The sequence below is a fragment of the Balaenoptera acutorostrata genome, chromosome 5 (assembly GCF_949987535.1).
Source record: "Balaenoptera acutorostrata chromosome 5, mBalAcu1.1, whole genome shotgun sequence".
NCBI classification, from domain to species: Eukaryota; Metazoa; Chordata; class Mammalia; order Artiodactyla; family Balaenopteridae; genus Balaenoptera; species Balaenoptera acutorostrata.
Genome location: NC_080068.1, coordinates 141,136,034 through 141,154,986, shown reverse-complemented (window position 1 = coordinate 141,154,986; position 18,953 = coordinate 141,136,034). Strand labels below are relative to the sequence as shown.

The 18,953-nt window shown below is 55.0% G+C and overlaps 1 protein-coding gene across 2 annotated transcripts in view; it reads left to right on the top strand.

The window, feature by feature from the left end:
- Positions 1-18,953, top strand: part of ACOX3 (acyl-CoA oxidase 3, pristanoyl) — a 48,055-nt gene that overhangs the window by 12,153 nt on the left and 16,949 nt on the right. For both annotated transcript variants that reach the window (XM_007172309.3, XM_057547361.1), the window contains exons 7-13: positions 4,199-4,287; positions 9,424-9,520; positions 11,344-11,526; positions 13,571-13,693; positions 15,222-15,342; positions 17,428-17,550; positions 17,790-17,903. In XM_007172309.3, the coding sequence (XP_007172371.3) occupies positions 4,199-4,287; positions 9,424-9,520; positions 11,344-11,526; positions 13,571-13,693; positions 15,222-15,342; positions 17,428-17,550; positions 17,790-17,903 (850 nt within the window). The remainder of the gene's footprint in view (positions 1-4,198; positions 4,288-9,423; positions 9,521-11,343; positions 11,527-13,570; positions 13,694-15,221; positions 15,343-17,427; positions 17,551-17,789; positions 17,904-18,953) is intronic.

Genomic DNA, 18,953 nt, shown 5'->3' with positions numbered 1-18,953 from the left:
GTGCTCTCATGAGAGAAGAAAATCATCATTTTTTTTTTAATTGAGCTGAAATTCATGTAACATGCAATTAACCATTTTATTTATTTTTAAATTAAATTAAATTTATTTATTTTTTTGGCTGCGCTGTGTGGCTTGTGGGATCTTAGTTCCCCGACCAGGGATTGAACCCGGGCCCACAGCAGTGAAAGCACAGAGTCTGAACCACTGGACCACCAGGGAATTACCAAAATTAACCATTTTATAAATTTATTTATTTATTTATTTATTTATTTATTTATTTATTTATGGCTGTGCTGGGTCTTCGTTTCTGTGCGAGGGCTTTCTCCAGTTGCGGCAAGTGGGGGCCACTCTTCATCGCGGTGCACGGGCCTCTCACTATCGCGGCCTCTCGTTGCGGAGCACAGTCTCCAGACGTGCAGGCTCAGCAGTTGTGGCTCACGGGCCCAGTTGCTCCGCGGCATGTGGGATCCTCCCAGACCAGGGCTCGAACCCGTGTCCCCTGCATTGGCAGGCAGATTCTCAACCACTGCGCCACCAGGGAAGCCCCAAAATTAACCATTTTAAAGTGAACAATTTAGTGGCATTTAGGGAATTCACGATGTTGTATCTCTCTAGTTTCAGAGCGTTTCCTTTCTAGAAGAAACCCCACACTCATTCAGCACTGCCTCCCTGCCACCCTCCCCAGCTCTGGCAACCAGTGGTCTGCTTTCTGTCTCTATGCATCTGCCTCTTCTGGATGTTTCATATAAAACGCATCATGCACTATGTGACCTTTTGTGTCTGACTTCTTTCCCTTCACGTGTTTTTGAAGTTCATCCACGTTGCAGCCTGTCCCAGAACCCCCTTCCTTTTAAAGCCTGAATGATCCATTATGTGGGTGGTCCACAGTTTGTGTATGCATTCGTCCTTTGATGGATCTTGGGTGGTTTCACCTTTTGGCTGTTGGGAGTAATGTCACTGTCAACATTCATGAGCAGTGTCTGTTTGGACACCAGTCTTCAGTTCTTTGGGGTATGTACCTAGGAGTGGAATTGCTGGGTCGTATGGTCATTCTGTGTTAAACTTTTTGTAGAATCCCATACTAGTTTCCACCATTTTACATCCCCACCTGCAATGCCGAGGGCTCCAGTTTCTTCACATCCTCACCAACACTTGTTATTTTCCTTTTTCTTCCCCATAACCACCCTAGTGGGTATGAAGCAGTATCTGCTTGCGATTTTGATTTGCATTTTCTTAATAACCAACGATGTGGAACATATTTTCCTATGCCATTTGCTTATCTTCTTTGTCAAAATGTCTATTCAAATCCTTTGCCCTGTGGAACCAAGCAGGGACTGAGAAAGCAAAGGCTGTTTGCTCAGAGCTGGCTGAGCGAGGGGTCGGCCTTCATCATTGTGATTGGCAGAGACCCAGAGGCAGGCAGAGGAGTGGGTGAGCTTCCCAGTGGGGAAAAGGGGGCTCGGGGTGCCTGATGGGGCTGGAGGCCTGGTTGGGGGGAGGGGCTACCAGAAGAGGGAGGCATCCCAGGTGACTATTCAGGGGGCAGGTTGGACCTTCTGGGGTTGGTCCTGAGTTGGAAGCAGGACAACGATTAGGGAGGCCATCAGTATTGATTGAGTCCTGGCCAATTGTCCAGGGGTGGCTGTTTGGCTTCCTGGCTTGTCACTAGAGACAGCAGTCTGCCCTCCTGCATGTCTGACTCCCACCAGACTGGCTCCCGGGGCTGGCGGCTGCGGGCTGAGGGTCAGAGCCCTGCTTTCGCAAGTGGTCTGGTCATCGTCCAGTTGTATGTGCAGACTCTCAGTTCATTTCTTAATCGGATTGTTTGTGATTTTTGGTGAGTCACAAGGGTTCTTTATGTATTCTGCATACTAAGCCTTAGCAGATGGATGGTGTGCAAATATTTCCTCCTGTTCTAAAATTATCTTCACTTTCTCGATAACGTCCTCTGTGCACAAGGGCTTGAATTTTGACGACGCCCAGTTGACCCATTTCCCTTTGGTGCTCATGTCCTTATTTTTCAACTTGCAATGAACCCCTGCAGACCAGGTGTATTTTTTGTTACCTAAGGCCACCACACACTGTTTCTGGAGTATAGATTTGTACCCGAAGTGAACTTCCTATGGAAATTGGACTTGAATGCAACGTCTTTCAGTGTCTCTGGTTCTTAGACTATAGAGCCATGGTGTTCTGGATTCTGTTACACGCTGTGCTTTAAACACTCGGTAGGATGTTGTCGCCCCTCCATCTGGCATATCCTCTCTGTGTAACTAGTGCATATCCAGTGCAGGCTCGAGGGTGGCGTGAATCCTGTCCTCGTGGAGTTTACCGTCTACTCAGAAAGAGAGGTTGACATAAGTCATCACAAAACTATTTAATTAGAATGTGATATGTGCCATATCACATATTTTTTTATTGGAAAATTCAACAGGATTAGTTTAATACGGTGTAGTGGTTTACACTACTTAGGTACCAATACTTCTTTTTCTTTAATTAAAAAAAATTTTTTTTTTATTGAGGTATACTTGATTTACAACGTTATATTTGTTTCAGGTGTACAATACAGTGATTCAAAATTTTTATAGATTATACTCCATTTAAAGTTATTATTAAATATTGGCTATATTCCCTGTGCTATACAATGTATCCTTGTAGCTTATTTACTTTATACGTAGTAGTGTGTACCTACCGGAGGGCATAATTTATTGCAGGTTTGTTATATCAGGTGGACAGTCTCCAAATATTGTGGGAAATGTTATATGTAAATTGATACAATTAAATACTTTTGAGAAGAGGAGACCGTTAACTTAATCCTGGTTTTGACTTTAGTGAGCGTCCTTTCCTTGATTTGAGAGGTTAACATGAAGTTTGTAAGGACTATGTTATCATTTCTTTCTAGATGAACTGAAAACTGGCATTAGCAGTATTTTTCTGTTTGATGACTTGAAAATCACTAACTGTTTTTTATATCTCTTCTCCTCTCCATCTTTTTTGTAAAACTTTTTTTCTGTTTCGTAAGGATTTCAAGAGTTTTTATCTGAATCTTTACTGAGCCTTATTGTTTGTCACTAGCCTTCAATTTTATTTTATCTGTATTATAAAGTTCAACTAAATTAGCTAACTGTTCCACTGAAAGAAAGGAAAACTAGCAATTCATACAAACAGCTAAATTTCTAATACTGCAAATTCAGTAGTTCTTTAACACGGATGTTTTTGTCAGCCTTCGTGCCGTTGGCATTCGGGGCTGGAAAATTCCAGGCTCCGGGACCACCCTATGCACCGTAGGATGCTTAGCATTGCTGGCCTCTACCCACTAGACGCCTGTAGTACCCGCCACTCACGACAACCAAAAATATCAACAGACATCGGCAAATGACACTGGGACGGGAGGGTGGCGCAATCATGCCTGGTAGGAGTCACTGAAAGTCTTTGAGAACGAAACTCCATACTGTCCGCTTAGGGCGCACGAAGCGAGGGCCAGTCAGCTAGCTGTCTGTGTGTGTGTTAGTAAGTATATTTACTGGAAACTCATTTGGGGGAGCAGAGATTTACAGAAATAATCCACAGCAAGTATGTGCACAACCGTTTTGTCATTTCATTAAAAGCCAGTGGAAAGTCCTCCATCTAAAATGTGACTGGGAAATGCCTGGCATTCTCCAGGCAGCACGTACTAATCAGCTCCTACGTCGGCGTCCTGGGGCCACCATAACCAAACAAAGCATCACAGACTGGGGGCCTGAAACCACAGAAATTGACTCTCCACAGTCTGGAGGCCAGAGGTCTGAAATCAAGGTGTCAGAAAGTCCACACTCCCCCCGGAGGCGCCATGGGAGGGTCCTTCCTCTGTCTCTTCCAGCTTCTGGTGACCCCAGAGTTCCTGGGCTGTGGCCTCTTCCCTCTCATCTCTGCTTCCGTCTGCACGTGGCCCCGCTCTCTCCATGCCCTCTCCTCCCCCGACTCTTGGAGGACAGCGGTCATTGGATTCAGGGCCCACCCAGGTAACCCAGAGGGACCTCACCTCCAGATCCTTAATTACATCTGCAAGGACCCTGTCTCCCATCAAGGTCACACGTTTGGAGGACACTTTAACCCACGGCAGCTACACGGAGGGAGCCTGTGGCTCAGTCACTGGGGGTTTCGAATATTTTCATCTTGATTTTCGTGTGGTCATAAGAGTTGCCATCTGTGGTTTCTGCAGATTCGGGACCCGAAGACCCTTCTTCCCATGCCAGGGGTGATGGTTGGCGACATCGGAAAGAAGCTTGGACAGAACGGTCTGGACAATGGGTGAGCGCGTACCTTGTGCTTGACGGTCACTCCTCCAGGGGTCGTTCCTCAAGGCTGCCTGCTCAGTACGTCCTACCTGTGAGCCCACCGGGTCCCTCAGTGCTGTCCCCGTACCCTCCCAGACTCCTGCGGGATGCACCTCACCTCTGCACCTGAGATCATGCTGGAAAGGGCCGGGTCCTGTTTGTACTCCAACTTCAGGAGACATAAGTGGCCCCAAGTGCAGAGCACACAAACTTCTCCCCAGCAGGTGGCCACTCCAGCTCTCAGGCCAGGTTCAGGCTGGACACCTGTCTCCCGTGGGGCCTCAGCCTGTGACCCGGGCCTGCTCCTCATCCTGGAGCTCAGGCACCCAACAGGTGTCCACGCTGCTTCTGGGGTAGAGCCGGGTCCCGGGTAGCGGGGGCAGAGTGGTCTGAGACGAGACCTGGGCTTGGGGAGCTGGAGGTGGGGGGGTGGGCAGGGAAGCCACGTCAGGAAGGGCCTTGGATTCTCCCTGAGGGATTCCCGGGCTCATTCATGGCATGAGTTTTGGAATCAGACAGATCTGGGTTCAAATCCTGGGTCCACCTCTGCCTCTTTGTGTTGTCTTGACCAGCTTTCTTGGCCGTCTCCTCGTCTGTAAGGTGGGCATGATGTCTGCAAGCTCGGCCCCCGCGTAGCCCTGCCTGGGGGCCTGGCACGGTCTTACTGACCTTTGCTACCTGTCAGCGCTCCCCCACCTGCGCCTGCGGGCGGGACTCACATGCCGTCTCCCGGAAAGCCTGGCTGAGATGCTTTGTGTCCCTCTGTTCTCCTGAGATGCTTTCTACCTGGGGGGAAAGCACAGCCGGGGGTTCCTTAGTCGTGTACCTCACACTGCGTCTCGGGAACGTTTGCATACCTGCCGCTTCGTCGGGGGGCAGAGAACAGAGGAGCCCGCCTCGCCGTAGTTTGAGCTGGTTATCCTGACCCTGGTCATCTTGAGTGTAAATCAGGAGGCAGTTCATCTCTGAGACAGAAGCTGGGCCAGGTGGTCTCCCACCACCCTAAGCGTGGAGAAACCTCCTTTCAGCTGTCGCCCCTCCCCAGAGGTCAGGGAGCTGGGGGCACGGAGAGTGCCTCAAACCTCTGCTTGGACCCTCAGAACAGGTGGGGCCCCAGCCTGTACCAGACAGGGCGGGAGAACCATCGATTTTCACTGAGTGTAGCTGGAGGAGAAAATGGAAGGATGTCACTAAAAAGTAAAACCAGAAACACACACACACACACACACACACACACAGCCCTTCTAACCTATACCTGTCAAGAGCTTCGAGTGCCTCTCTCGCTGGGCTGTGAAAAGAGCTGTTAATTAACGCTGGAGCCTGGGGTTGGGGGAGGAGGGTGTCAGTTTCCTTCCATCACTGCTTTGTGCGGGTGCATGGGGCCCCCCCGGCAGGGACGGGCCATGTGGCCTGTGGTCCTTGGGGCAGGGGAAGCTCTGCAGCCCTCAAAGCGAGGCCGCCACGCGGCTCGGTGTGTTTGAGAAGATGCACCCGATCTGGCCGAGGTGAGCCAGCATCAAGGAGGACCATGCGGGAGGTGGAGGTGGAAGGCCCCGTCTTGCTCTGGACTCTGTGACCACGAGCGTCCTTTTATTAGATCCATGCGTCCCAGTGTGGGACCCGGAAAATGCGTGTGTGGTGACTCCGTCTGTGGAAGGGTCTGTGCTCACACGTAAGGCCGGGCAGGTGTATCTCCAGGCGCCTGGCGGTAGGAAATGACCCTCCAGCTGTGAGCAAGTGCTGCCGGGTCACTGCTGTCCAAGGAAGGCCTTGGGTGAGGTCACAGATCTCCAGTCCCCGTTCATTTGGTTTTACAAGTTAGAACCTTTAACAGTGTTTTGGGACATCCGTGAAAAACTCTGCACTTGGTTCTCCCAAATCAAGTCCCGTTTTAGAGCCTGAGTATTTGTCTCTTATGGCGATGGTCCCAGGGAGTCACGCCGACGTCCCAAAGACCCTCCTAAATAAACATGTCACGTCAGAGGAGCCAAGCTTTTCTGAGACTCAGCAGTGCCAGCCCGGGTGCCGCCAGGGGGCAGCATGGTGACCACCCTGAAGCCGGCTCAGAGCGGCCCCCCCAAACCAGAGTCGCCGTTCCCATGGGGCCACTTGGAGGCCGGCGGACGGGACGTGGAAGCAGCCGTACCCGGTCCCTGAGCCTTTGAAGGTTCAGTGGTGCCTGGGGTCCCTCGGCCCCTGGGCTGGGGCTGGGATGTGGGCCAGGGGCGGTGACGCAGGCAGTGCCCGCCCCGCCAGAAACGCAGCTGTGCCCGCCCGCTTCGGGGCGCACGCCCAGCAGAGGGCGCGCGGGTCTGAGTCCCGGGCTTTCCCTGCTTGCCTGCTGCTTGCGGAGCAGTGTCGCGACTGAGTGAGTTTTGTCCGAGATCTTTTATTTTGAAAAAGTGATTAACAATTCATAGGTGGGTCACAAGAATTCGCGCGTCTGTGGGAAGACGGTCTGGAAATCAGAGGCAGACGTAAATCGCACGGATTACTTTTAGCCAAATAACTCTGAAAGCAAATCAGTAAAGATCCCTCAAGTGAACTGTTGAACCTCACCTTCAAGGTGGGCTGCAGGGCCTCCTCACACTTGCTCAGAGGTGAGGCGGGGAATCATCTCGAGAGCGGCTGAGAGGACGTCCCACGAGGCGCTGGGGCCCCGGTGGGGCTGGGGCAGCAGTGAGAGGCCCCAGGAGCAAGGAGGTCACTGGGACGTGGAGCGAGAGGCCCGGGAGGAAGGGGGTGCGGGGCCTGGGAGCAGGGCCTGCCGCCCGCTAACTCCCCAGCCCTGCTGTATGCTCACACTGTCGTGTCACACACCCCAAGTCACGCACACCCCGTATCAGATACAACCTATGCGGCCCCCCCCCCGGCCCCTGCCCTCTGGGGACACTGGGGATTCTGACCAGGCTGGCCAGCATCGACTGTTTGTGGAACAGCCTTTGCCACATGGCAGTGCTCAAAAGAGAATGTGTAAAATTTTTATTTCAGTTGAAGTCCAGCAAATATTTTCGCAACTATAAATATATTCAGCCTTGTTGCATCCTGTGCAGCAGGAAGGGTGAAGATTTTCCACTCCTTAAAAAGGGCGCTCTGAGCTGACAGCATCAGACTTGGAGGAGCATTCCTTGCCTTTCAAGTGACGAGCTGGACCAGACCAGGGACATCGGCACTGAGGCCGGCCCTTCTTGAGACGTGGGTGTCTGAACCCCCCAAAGGCTCCCGGGGCCAGTCAGAGCCACCCCACAAAGGCCCTGACGAGTGGCTCCCTCCAGGCAGTGCCTTCGGATGCTTGGGCCGGGCCTGCGTTTCCCACGCCGGAAGGGAGACCCTGGCCTGGATGCTGGTGGGGGCCTGGCGGCCTCGCGTGCAGAAATCCTAGTCGCTTCCGAAGGAATTGGGGAGGGGCCCCTCCAGCCGCCCCGCGCCCAGCCCCGGGTCTCAGCTCTTCCCCAGGTGCACTGGCTGTGTCACCCCTCAAGGCTGCCCTGGGACTCGGGGTTCTGTGGAGGTGCACCAGCGCCCTAAGGACGATGTCTCGCCGCTGTTGATTCATCCCCGGCACTTATTACGTGTCTGCTAGGTGCTAGGCATGTGGCCCCCTTATAAGAGGGTCACTAACTGCCACCGAGAAGCAAGTGGCTCAGTGGGCAACGTGGCCAGGACCGCCATCTAATGGTGCTGTGGGACCCCTGGGTGCTCACCTCGGGGCAGGGGTGGGAATCGTGGCAGGCATCTTGGAGGAGGTGGCAGCGCTCTGAGGGCCGTCGGCCCAGAGGCCAGGAGAGGGCCTGGCCGGCTTGACGGTCACAGGCAGATGTGACCCAGCTGCGGGCTGCGGGCTACCAGGAGGCCGGTGCTGTTGCAGCAGCTGATGGGGTCCCGCCGGAGGGCTTACCACGTTTTCCTACGGGTTTAGATTCTGTTGGCCCCAGGGACCCAAGATTCTCGTGCCGGGTGTGACCGTTCCGAGCTGAAGTTTAGAAAGGCCTCTGCTCCTGTGTGCGGGACAGGGGCACGAGGTGGGGTCTGGAAAGAGCTGGGTGGGGGGGGACTGTTGCAGGAAATGGGACAAGAAGAGGTACAGACCATCGAGACACAGCTCGGGGTGGGGGGGAGCGCCGTGGCTCGGGACGGTGCCTGGGGAGCCGTGCAGCCTGGGATCCAAGGAGGAGCTGGGGGGTGGCACGAGGAGCTGCCCCCCTTCTCCGCAGGGCGCCGCTGCTCTTCCCAGAGCCGCTTCCCGTGGTTCCGTAAAAGAATGTTCCGTGTGACATCTAAACTGCTTGGAAATCAGATAAGGCACCGTCGGAACTGTTGATATTTTAAGATGGTTTGGGTTTTTTTGCACAGTGTCTGTACCACCCGTTACTTCGCATAACCTTGTTCCCTGCACTATCGTGAGACAGATTTTCCTTCCTGACAACCACGGAAAATACCTTCGATTACTGACACACACGTGATCCCCAGGGATGCGTGTGCACGCGTGTTCTCAGCTGCTCAGGGGAGCTGACTCGCCTGCCTCTGGAGCCCTAATGGGATGGTGCGGTTCTCCTGTTTGACGTGGGACGTTTAAAACCTCAGTTTGCTGACTTTGTCACTCCGTGTGTGGACTCTGGTGTGGGATTCAAGTGTGAGAACCAGAGATTCTCATCTTTACGAAAACGGTCCCGCCTTTTCTGCTGAATGACCGGTCCCGGGTGTTCTGGCCGCAGCGAGCGAGGACGTTTCCTCCCAGCGTGCAGTGTAGCAGAAGCCCGCGTGCAGCCCTGAGGTCCGAGCGCCGGGGGTAGGGGCGTGGGGGGGCTGGCCTCCATCGTTACCAGCAGACAGCCGCTTTATCTCACGCAGAGCCCATCACTCACACCACCTTTTGCTTACGCCTGCTTTTTTGGATAGAACAATTTGTTGAAATGTCCTGTCTACTGGTGCCTTCTCTCTCCTGCGTTTTTGTCTTGTTGGGTTTTCTGGGTTTTTTTTTTGGTCTTTTGGGGATTATGTCACCTTTTGAGCTGTCCTTTGCTTTTATTTGACTGAGTTTCAGGAGGGAGAGGAGATAAGCCCCGGGGGCCGACCCCAGTTTAACCAGAAGCGTTGTGTCTCCGCACAGATTTGCCATGTTCCACAAGGTCAGGATTCCTCGCCAGGACCTGCTGAACCGCTCAGGAGATATCACCCCCGAGGGCACCTACGTCACCCATGTTAAGGTACAGCTGCCTCCAGGCCCACAGGACACCCACCCCCTGTGCTCAGAGGGGGATAGTCACCACAGGAGCCCGTGGCCCGTGCAGACCTGCCTAGGATCAGGTCCCCGTGCCGCTAACAGGGACGGGAGTGCTTGGGTCGGCCACACCTCCAGGGCCCCGAGCACGATGACCTCCCCCCGCCCCGCCCCTGCCAGCCCCCCGGCACTTCAGTTAGGGAGGTTGCCCCCGCCAGTTCTGTTTCCCACCAGGGGCTTAAGAGTGAAGGGTCGCCTGGTGGGCTGTGCACCAACGGGGGTGACCACACACCTAAGTTTATTGAGTGTAGACATGCAGTGGCACGGCCCCGGGTGCTTTCCAGACGTGGCCAAGTCAGGGTCGCTGAGCCCTCCCGGTCCTGAACCCACGGCCAGGATGATGCGACCCGGGAGCACATGTGCGTGTGAGATCCCTGCCTGACATTGAGCTTCGGCTGCTTGGAGCCGAGAGAACAGGGCTTCAACGAGTGTGACAAGTACCTTCAGATGACGAGAGAAGCTAGAGGAGACACAGGAAGCCGTTCAAGAATGGAAACAGCGATATAAAAAAATGAACGAAAAGTACGAAAGTAAGTCCTTGAGAGAACCCAACAGATGGGGTACATACAGCGGGAGAGTGAATTAGTGGTTGGAAATCAGAGTGAAGGAGGCGGCAGGAAGGGATGGAGAGAACCACGGAGACAATGTCTTGCAGAAACGATGAAGATAAATGTCTCTAAAGTAAAGAAGGAAGAAAACCTTGACGGAGGGGCACATACAGGAGGAGTCAGGATCTCCCATCCCACACTCACTGTGGAGAAATGGCAGAACCTCGTAGAGAAGATGCTGAGGTCTTCCGGAGACAGGACGCTGAGCCACCTCCCACGGAATGGACCCCCTTTCGTCTCAGAGCTCTGCGGCGCGACGCCGGACGCAAGAAGTCAGCGAGATGACATTTCAGACCACTGAGGGAAGACAACTGTAAACATGCTTCTTCTAAATCCAACTGGACTGTCATTCGTGCGTGGGAACATAATAAATATTCTCGGCCAGAGGCTTGAAGTGTTGCCATACAAATACCAGAGTGGACATAATTTTGGAAGAAAAGCCCGAATAGTAAAATAAGTGAACCCAGGAGAAGCAGCAGAGGGTAAGGGAGGTGTACGTGATCGAATAATTTGGTGAGGCTTACGGGCGGATGTACCCAAACGCCGCCGACGGCCCTTAAAGCACAAGCCACTGTTGGAAACAGCGATAAGTGCATTGCGATTTACCACACATTAAAAATAGATGCACGCAGGCAATTACCCAGTTCCAAAGATCACAAAGGACAACAGATGACCATCACACCCCTTAGAATGGTGGTTTGATGGGCCGGGAGGAATCCCAGGTGGGGGGTGAGGGGATGGGGGAAGGAGCCTGTTCTACAAACGAAATGTCGGTGCCCGCCGTGCCCTCTGCCCTCGGCTCCTGCCTCGCTCTCAGCACGCTGTCCGGTCCCCGGTGGGATCGGGAGCAGGGCTTCGTACTTCCAGGGGGCAGCTTGCAGGTCTCTGCAGGTGGTGCATCTGCCCGGGCCCCCGTCCTCCTGTCGCTGGGCATCCTCCGTGCCCCCCCACAGCCTCCCGTGATGGGGACGCCGGCCCCCATGCAGCTTGGCCTCCTGGGCCCAGGGGCCTGTGTCTGGGGCGCCCCGGGGGCAGGGCCTGGAAGGGTTGAGTGAATAAAGGAGCGCCCCTCCACGTCTGTGCCCGTCCCCGAGGCAGCTTGCGGATCCCAGGTCCGCCCTCACCTGCTTTCCTCCTGCAGGACGCCAGGCAGCACTTCAGCGAGTCCCTGGGCAGCCTGTCCTCCGGCCGGGTCGCCATCGCGGGCATGTCCGTCGTGAACCTGAAGCTGGCCGTGTCCATAGCTCTGCGTTTCTCAGCCACCAGGCGTCAGTTTGGACCAACAGACGAGGAGGAAGCACCGGTGCTGGAGTATCCGATGCAGGTACGGCTTGCGCAGGCGTGAGTTCACTTCCTTTCTGCTCCGCGTGCAGACATAGCTTCTCTCTTAGGTCGCTGCACCGGGGTTACTGGTCGCTGATCAGCCCTCTTCAGGAGTTAACAGCGGGAGTGACAGACACTCCCAGGGAAGGAGTGCGGCGTCTGGGGCCCCGCGTGCTCTCGATGAGCGGTCTTTAGTTGAAAAGGAGTGTGTACGACCAGTAGGAGGCGCTCTGGTGAGGCCGAGGGAGCAGGTGTGCACGCTCAGCCCACCTGCAGGGCCCTGCACGTCCGGGCCGCGCTCCAACGCGCCCGTCCCGTCCCTGGGCAGTGACCCCAGGACCCAGCGGCTGCATGGGCAACACTGTTCGTGGTGACGTCCTTTAGCAGAGGGTATGCTCACCTCCCAGGTCCTCCGAGATGAGGCAGCCCTCGATGGCAAAGGTGCAGCTCAGGCTGAGCTTCACCTGGACGCCGGGGCGGGGCGGGGGATGCATTTTATCACAGCGAGCCCCCACCGGTGCCCCCAGCCCCCAGCCCTTCCGTGCACACCGCGCAGCTGCCCTGCACACCAGGTGGGCTGGTGGTTGTCCCCGGGTTCCAGGTGGGTCCCCGAGGATCGAGTCGGTGGCTCCTGCCAGAGTCAGCAGCTAAATCGGACCCAGGTCTTGGCCAGTTAGGCGTGAGCAAAGGTGTATCTGAGCGAAAGTTTCAGGAAATTGTAACTGAATCGAAGTTGTTTCTTTTAACACTTCTTTTGCTATGGCCGTGAACCTGTTTTTTTTTTTTTTTTTTAATTGAGGATCTTGAATCAGATGCGTATGTTTGATTGATTGATTGATTGACTGATTTTGGCTGTGTTGGGTCTTCGTTTCTGTGCGAGGGCTTTCTCCAGTTGTGGCAAGCGGGGGCCACTCTTCATCGCGATGCGCGGGCCTCTCACCGTCGCGGCCTCTCTCGTTGCGGAGCACAGGCTCCAGACGCGCAGGCTCAGCAGTTGTGGCTCACGGGCCCAGCCGCTCTGCGGCATGTGGGATCTTCCCAGGCCAGGGCTCGAACCCGTGTCCCCTGCATTAGCAGGCAGATTCTCAACCACTGCGCCACCTGGGAAGCCCCGTGAACCTGTTTTAATGCCAAATAAACAAGTAAGGAAAAGCCCAGTGCCTGGTTCATGCCTGGCTGGCACACAGTGTCCACCACACCACTAACCCCGTGGCCTTGGTGAGGTCACGGCACGTCCGACTGCCTGGGCATCGTGCCTGGCTCAGTGGTCACGAGAGCCCACCTGAGCCACATGCTTGGGCTCCTGACCCCAGGTCCACCCCCTCCCTGCTGTGTGTCCTTGGGCAAGCCACTGAACCTCTCTGTGCTCTAGTTTTCTCCTTTGTAAGTTGGGACTGGTGATAAGACCTCTCTGTGAGTGGCTGTAAGGATTAAATACGTTAGTGCATGAGAAGCAGTTGGCACCGTGACCACACCCAGGAGACGGCAGGTGACCACGGTGCTGCCGACGGTGGCACCTGTCTCCCAGGTCCTTTCAGGCTCCGCCCCCTCCATCCACGCAACAGCGGATGTGCGCTGGTGAAAGAGACACCCTCCCTCGGCTCTCCGTGAGCCTGTTTCCCCGTCTGGCTCGGGGGGTGGTCGCTTCATTCCCCGTAGGCTCCCAAAGCACAGGCATCGCCGGGTGGGCCCTGCGCTCGGGCACGGCCGCCTGGCTTTCTTAGTTCTCTTGTAGATCAGCATTTGCTCTGGCTCAGGGGTCACGTGGATGGGAGAGCGGTGAGGGGGCCGTGCAGGGCGGTGCACACGGCACGGTTTCTCCTTGAGTGGGGTCATCAGGGTGGTGCAGGAGACCTGGTCCCGCTGGAAGAGCGTCGGGGGGCAGGTGTCACGGGGGTGGGTCCGGGAGGCATGCAGGACCTTCTGCAACAAGTGGGGACGGTGGGCAGCGGGTTCCTGGCGCTCCAGCCCTGTCGCCCACCCCGGAAGGCAGGCGGGCCCTGGGGGCACTTGGAGGTCTCCAGGCAGGGATTTGTCTGTTTCAGCAATGGCGCTTACTTCCGTACCTGGCCGCGGCCTATGCCTTGGACCACTTTTCCAAATGGCTCTTCCTGGATCTGGCGGAGCTTCAGCAAGGCCTTCTGGGGAGAGACCGGAGCGCCAGGCAGGTGAGGCTCTCCGCTTTTCTCCGCAGCGTTTATCATCCTTTAAATTTCACTGGGGTTGGACAGCACAGATTCAGCCTTTCTTTCAAAACAACCTCGGTGCGTGGATTTGCGGGGATGAAGGCTCCGTCCGACTTGACCCCTGGGCTGTGTCCTGTCAGAGCCCTCGCTGCGACGGGAACGTGTCAGGCACGTGTCCACATTCCCGATTCTCAAGGATGTGCTGACACGTCTCCTGGTTCCCGTCTGTGAGTTCAGCTGCTGTTCTCCTCTTGAGAACATGATGGTTTTGCAAAATCCACATTACCGGCCCCTCCGTCGATTTCACGGTTCTGATCCCTTTGTAAACAACCCGACAAAGGTCTGAATCCAGCTGACTGGATTTGACTTGACAGGCGAGGCTTTGCTCCAGAAATGAGCGTGCAAATCCACTGAGATCGGCCCCTTCGTAGAAAGGGGTCCTCCGCTAATTTCTATGTGGACGGTTCATGTGTTGTTTTCTTCCCCCCTTATGCTGCCTCATGGGCAGCGGTGAAATGTGAATCACACCAAGGGCGTCTGAAAACTGATTAGGAATGCTGCAGATCGGGGTTATGTACCACACCCTGAAAAGCCTGTATCAAATTAGCACGTTTTGGAATATTCAACGTAAACATCCAGGAGTCAAGAGGTGGGGGGGGGGTGGCGGGGGGTTGCCGGCAGTGTGCACTGCTGAGCAGTCAGGCCGACCGCGATGACCGTGACCCTGAAGACCGTTTCATCAGGAGTGCAGGGTCACGCGTGTTTTTTCTCCCAAGCGTGAGTCATTGAAACTTTTGCCAGCTGACAATGGAGTTGTCCTGTTAAAAATGTTTTGAAGTGTCATCGAGCTCTGTTCTTTCTGAAACTCAGTGCTTCAACCCAGGCACAGGTTCTAAAGTAGCCCTTCTCTGAAGTTGAAAATGCTGGTAGAACACATCACGTTGTCTAGCGGGTGTGCGTGTGTGTCTCTCTTGTAATCGTTCGCGTTGAACATAGAGTCGAGGCGAAAGGGTATTTACTAGACGTGTTAAGGCTGGGGATGCTGGCTGGGCCCTCCGCGCAGTGTGGACCGAGTGGCCATGTCTGTGCAGTCCCCTGGGGCCGCCTGCCACCCTCTCCCCTGGGGGCAGTGTCTCAGCACCGCCTCCCACCCCTTGGGTTTCCTCTTAGTCTCCGCTGCAAACTTCGCGTAAACCGAGTCATAACGTTATGTTCTTCTGCGATCAGCCTTCCCCGCTCCCCCGCACTCCCACCCCGTGTTTACTGGCTAGGCAGAGCTGTGGTCGTTTATTTTCACTGTCATGAAGTTGTGTGACTGTACTGCAGGGTATCCGTGCTTAGTTGAATCCTGTTTTTTAAACTAAAATTGGGTTTCTTTCCTTTGTAGTTGTCGGGTACCTCGGATTAGACTGGAGGGGACGTAAGCCTCTGAGGCTCTGCTTGAACTGACCCCGACCTCTGGGGTCGGAGCCTTTTTTTCACCTGTTCTCGTTGGCTTCTCTCTCCCAAGGCAGAGCTGGGACGCGAGATCCATGCCTTGGCGTCGGCCGGCAAGCCCCTGGCCTCGTGGACGGCCCAGCGCGGAATCCAGGAGTGCCGGGAGGCGTGCGGAGGACACGGCTATCTGGCCAGTAGGTTTTGGGGACACGTGGGCTGGTTTTCTGTCCTCGCCCGCACCATGTGGCTCACGGCCAGGGGTCGGCAAACGGCAGCCTGCGGGCCAAAGGCTGTCTCTGTGGGTAAAGGTTTTTGTGAATAAAGATTTATTGGCCCCCGGTCACGCCCATTCGTTTACACACTTCCTGTGGCCGTGTTCCCGCTCCACTCGCCGAGCTGAGCCGTCTCAGCAAAGCCTAAAACATTTACTGGCTGGAACTTTCTAGAGCAAGTTTGCCAACCCCTGCCCTAGTCCAATCCCTCGGCTCGCTGCCACCTGATGTTCCTTGGTCGAAACCTGGGTGTCACGAGGCAGCGTGGAGACCGAAAACCAGAACAGAAAGGAGCTTATCTGTTCATCTGAATTGGAACTTTTTCCAATGTTAATGACTTGTTCCACTGTTAATGACTTTGGCAGTAAACCAGCACCAAGTTTTGTTCTGAAGAAAAATTCTGAAACTTAGAAAGAGAGAGTTGGCAGCTGTTCGGTCAGCTGGTGGATGGTGGAGAGAGGGGTGACCGACAGCCCGGGACCGGATCCCGGCTCTGCCGGTCATGGGCTTCATAGCCGCGGGCAAGCTGCCCACCCTCACCGCTCCTCAGCTTTCTTCTCCATAAAATGGGACTAATGATAGGATAGCACAACGGGGGTTTTTGCAACGAGTAAGTGAACTAACCCATGTGAAGGGTTTAGCACAGTGTGGGCATATGGCGTGTGCCCAGTTATTTTGGTCTATTATTATTATCATTATTATTGTGGTCATCATCATTATTGCAGCTTACCTGCCTAACTCCCCATGTGCTAATCTTCAATAACTGATTGGTTAAAGTCTGGTTACTCAGAGAAGGCAACAACAGAACTGGCAGAGACCTTCTTGACAGTTTATTCCTCCGGAAGCCTTTTAGGAGCTTTTAGTAACTGGGATGTGTCCCAGTTACTCCTCGTGCGGGGGCAGCAGGCAGGGGGGCCCCTCCCCTCCTCCACACTCCACGTTTACTGACGTGTGGGTAACCGTGGGGCTGCAGAAGTTACTCATCCATGTGTTTTGTCCTCTGTGCAATGCTCTTTGTAGTATTTATTTGTTGTTATAGCTCATAGAGACACTATAAATAGTTTAGAAGGAGGAACTTGAATCATGCAGCCCTGCAGACAACAAAAATGACTAAAGGAAGTGTCATCACATAATACAAACAGGGCTGAAGCCAGTGAGGCCCAACTCAGCAGGGATAAACGTAAAGCCGTTTATCTAGATTTAAATATCAGTTGCAAATCATTTCTCTAAGGGCACTCTTAGCCCTTCATGTTCAGTGGTCTAACTGTGGCATGGGCAGCAAGTCAGAGGAAGACGATCAGCGTGTCATAGGTGACCACAAGCCTCACGTCTGCTGCAGAACATCTTACACCCTCTTGGGCTGTTCATAGCAATACGTGAGTGTGAGCAGTTAGGGTCCTACCCTTTCTCCCGTCTCAGCCTCACGTTTGGAGAATATTCTCTGTCAGAGGATGGAAACCTAGGTGGTGAGGATCTGGGAAGCATACTTTATAAAATCTGCAAAGGATTTGGGTTATTTCACTGGTAGGAAAGACAAGAGAAAAACGAGAGTTGTCTTCAGACATTTGAAATGTCTCGTGTCAAAAGAAGGGTTCCTTCCGTTGGAAGAGGATGAAGGGCACCCTCCCGCCGCTCAGGTAGTCAGCTCTGTCAGTGACCCCGCTGGAGGGCGCTTTGCCAGGTGACCTGAGAGGCTCGTGATAGGGACAGGGAGGCTGATGCCAGCGGATGCTTCTCGAGCGCGGCACTGGGACTTCATGGGGAGCCACCCGCTTCCCTTCCTGGGGACCTTGCGGGTGTCACCAATATGTCCCTAAAGAGGGAGCAGCTGGATCGAGAGGGCACACCGCGGGTCGGGGGTGGAGTCGGCACTGGGAGCAGGGTGGGAAGTGCCTCATCCGGTCCAGCTGGGCCTGGGGCCTCAGAGTCCCAGGTGGCAGTTGGGGGTTGGGGGGCACTTCTCACATGTGCACCCCCAGTGACGAGAACGCTGGGGCCTCCTTGCAGTGAACCGTCTGGGAGACCTCAGAGATGACAACGACCCGAACTGCACATACGAAGGCGACAACAACGTCTTGCTGCAGCAGACCAGCAACTACCTGCTTGGCCTGCTGGTGCGCCGGGACCAAGGTGAGGAGGCTGGCGCCCCTGCAGCCCAGTTGGGGGCAGGAGGGTGCGGTTCCCAGGCCCCCTTGAGCTAGCTCTTCTGTCAGGATGGACCCTGGGTTTGCAGGAAGGAAATGTGTGATCAAATGGGGATGGACCAGTTTCTGAAGTGATGGGCTAGGCCAGGTGGGGTCCTTCCGCCAGACGTCCCCTGGGGTTGGGGGGGGTCCCTGGCTCTCCTGAGTCACTGGCTGTGCTCCTAGGCGGTGCCCGCATTGAGAGCCCGCTGAAGACCGTGGACTTTCTGGAAGCCTATCCCAACATCCTTGGCCACAGGTTCGAGGGTTGCAGCCCTGAGGACTGCTTGAACTCCTCAGGTAAGTACACTCCCTCCGTGTCTCCAGGGGGCACTGTGCCCGGCAGAAGCCGGAATGGCAGCCCATCTGCCAGAGAGCAAGGGGCGCTGGGTCTGCTCCTGGCCCCCCACCGTGTTAACGGTTGTGATTTTAATCGCAAAAACCGCTGTCTGGATGCTCTGTGTTCCACGGAACGCTGTTAGCAGAGAGCCTTTGGCGTGGCAGGAGGGCACCTGGCTTTACGGAGTGTTTGTGTCCCCTGGGGGCGGGTCGCTGGGTCCTCCGGGTGAAGGAGCCGCCCCCTCCCTTACTCGGAGGATGGAGGGCATGTGACACATCGCAGCATCGGCAGCTGCGGGCACTGGGCGTGCCGTCTCTGGGGGACCCCGCCGGGCTGCACCGCTGCTCACGTCTCCAGGAGAGGAGACCACGGCTGCCCAGTCCACCCCAGTGCGTGCCAGCGGCCGGAGCAGGCGTCAGACCCCGGCTGGGCTGACTTGCCAGCCGTCTCTCCTCCATCTTCTTCATCGCCATCATCAGCCAGAAACGTTGCTGCTAGTAATTGCTTCGTCTCCCTCGCCACACTTTGTTACAGCTTTTCTGACAATAACTCACCTCCTTCATCTCCCTTTTTAAAGCGCTAAGAGGACACAGGGACACACTTGAAGATCTCTTTCTGATGGTCACAGAGCTCCCCAAATGTTGCTCCAGGAAGCCCCCGGGAATGACCTAATCACTCTAATAACACCAACCCCGCCGGAATTTTTCCCCCAATGCTGTCCCCACTGTAAACTCAGAACGTGGCACGCGGTGTGCCAGCTTCAGGACGCGTCCGCCATGCCCGCTGTGTCCCTTCGCCGCTCGCTGCGACCGTGGACGCAGAAGCTGTTTTGTGCACCGGCATCACGAAGCACGCCAGGGCAGCGTCATCTGTTTTTCCTGTGGGTGCTCTAATTTCTGCTCGTTCCAACAAAGTGAAAACATTTTCTGGAGCAAAGAACGCAAACAAAATTCATTTGACAACAGGGGCTTGGCATCCAACACTGACGATCTTCCCCACGTGGAGAAGGG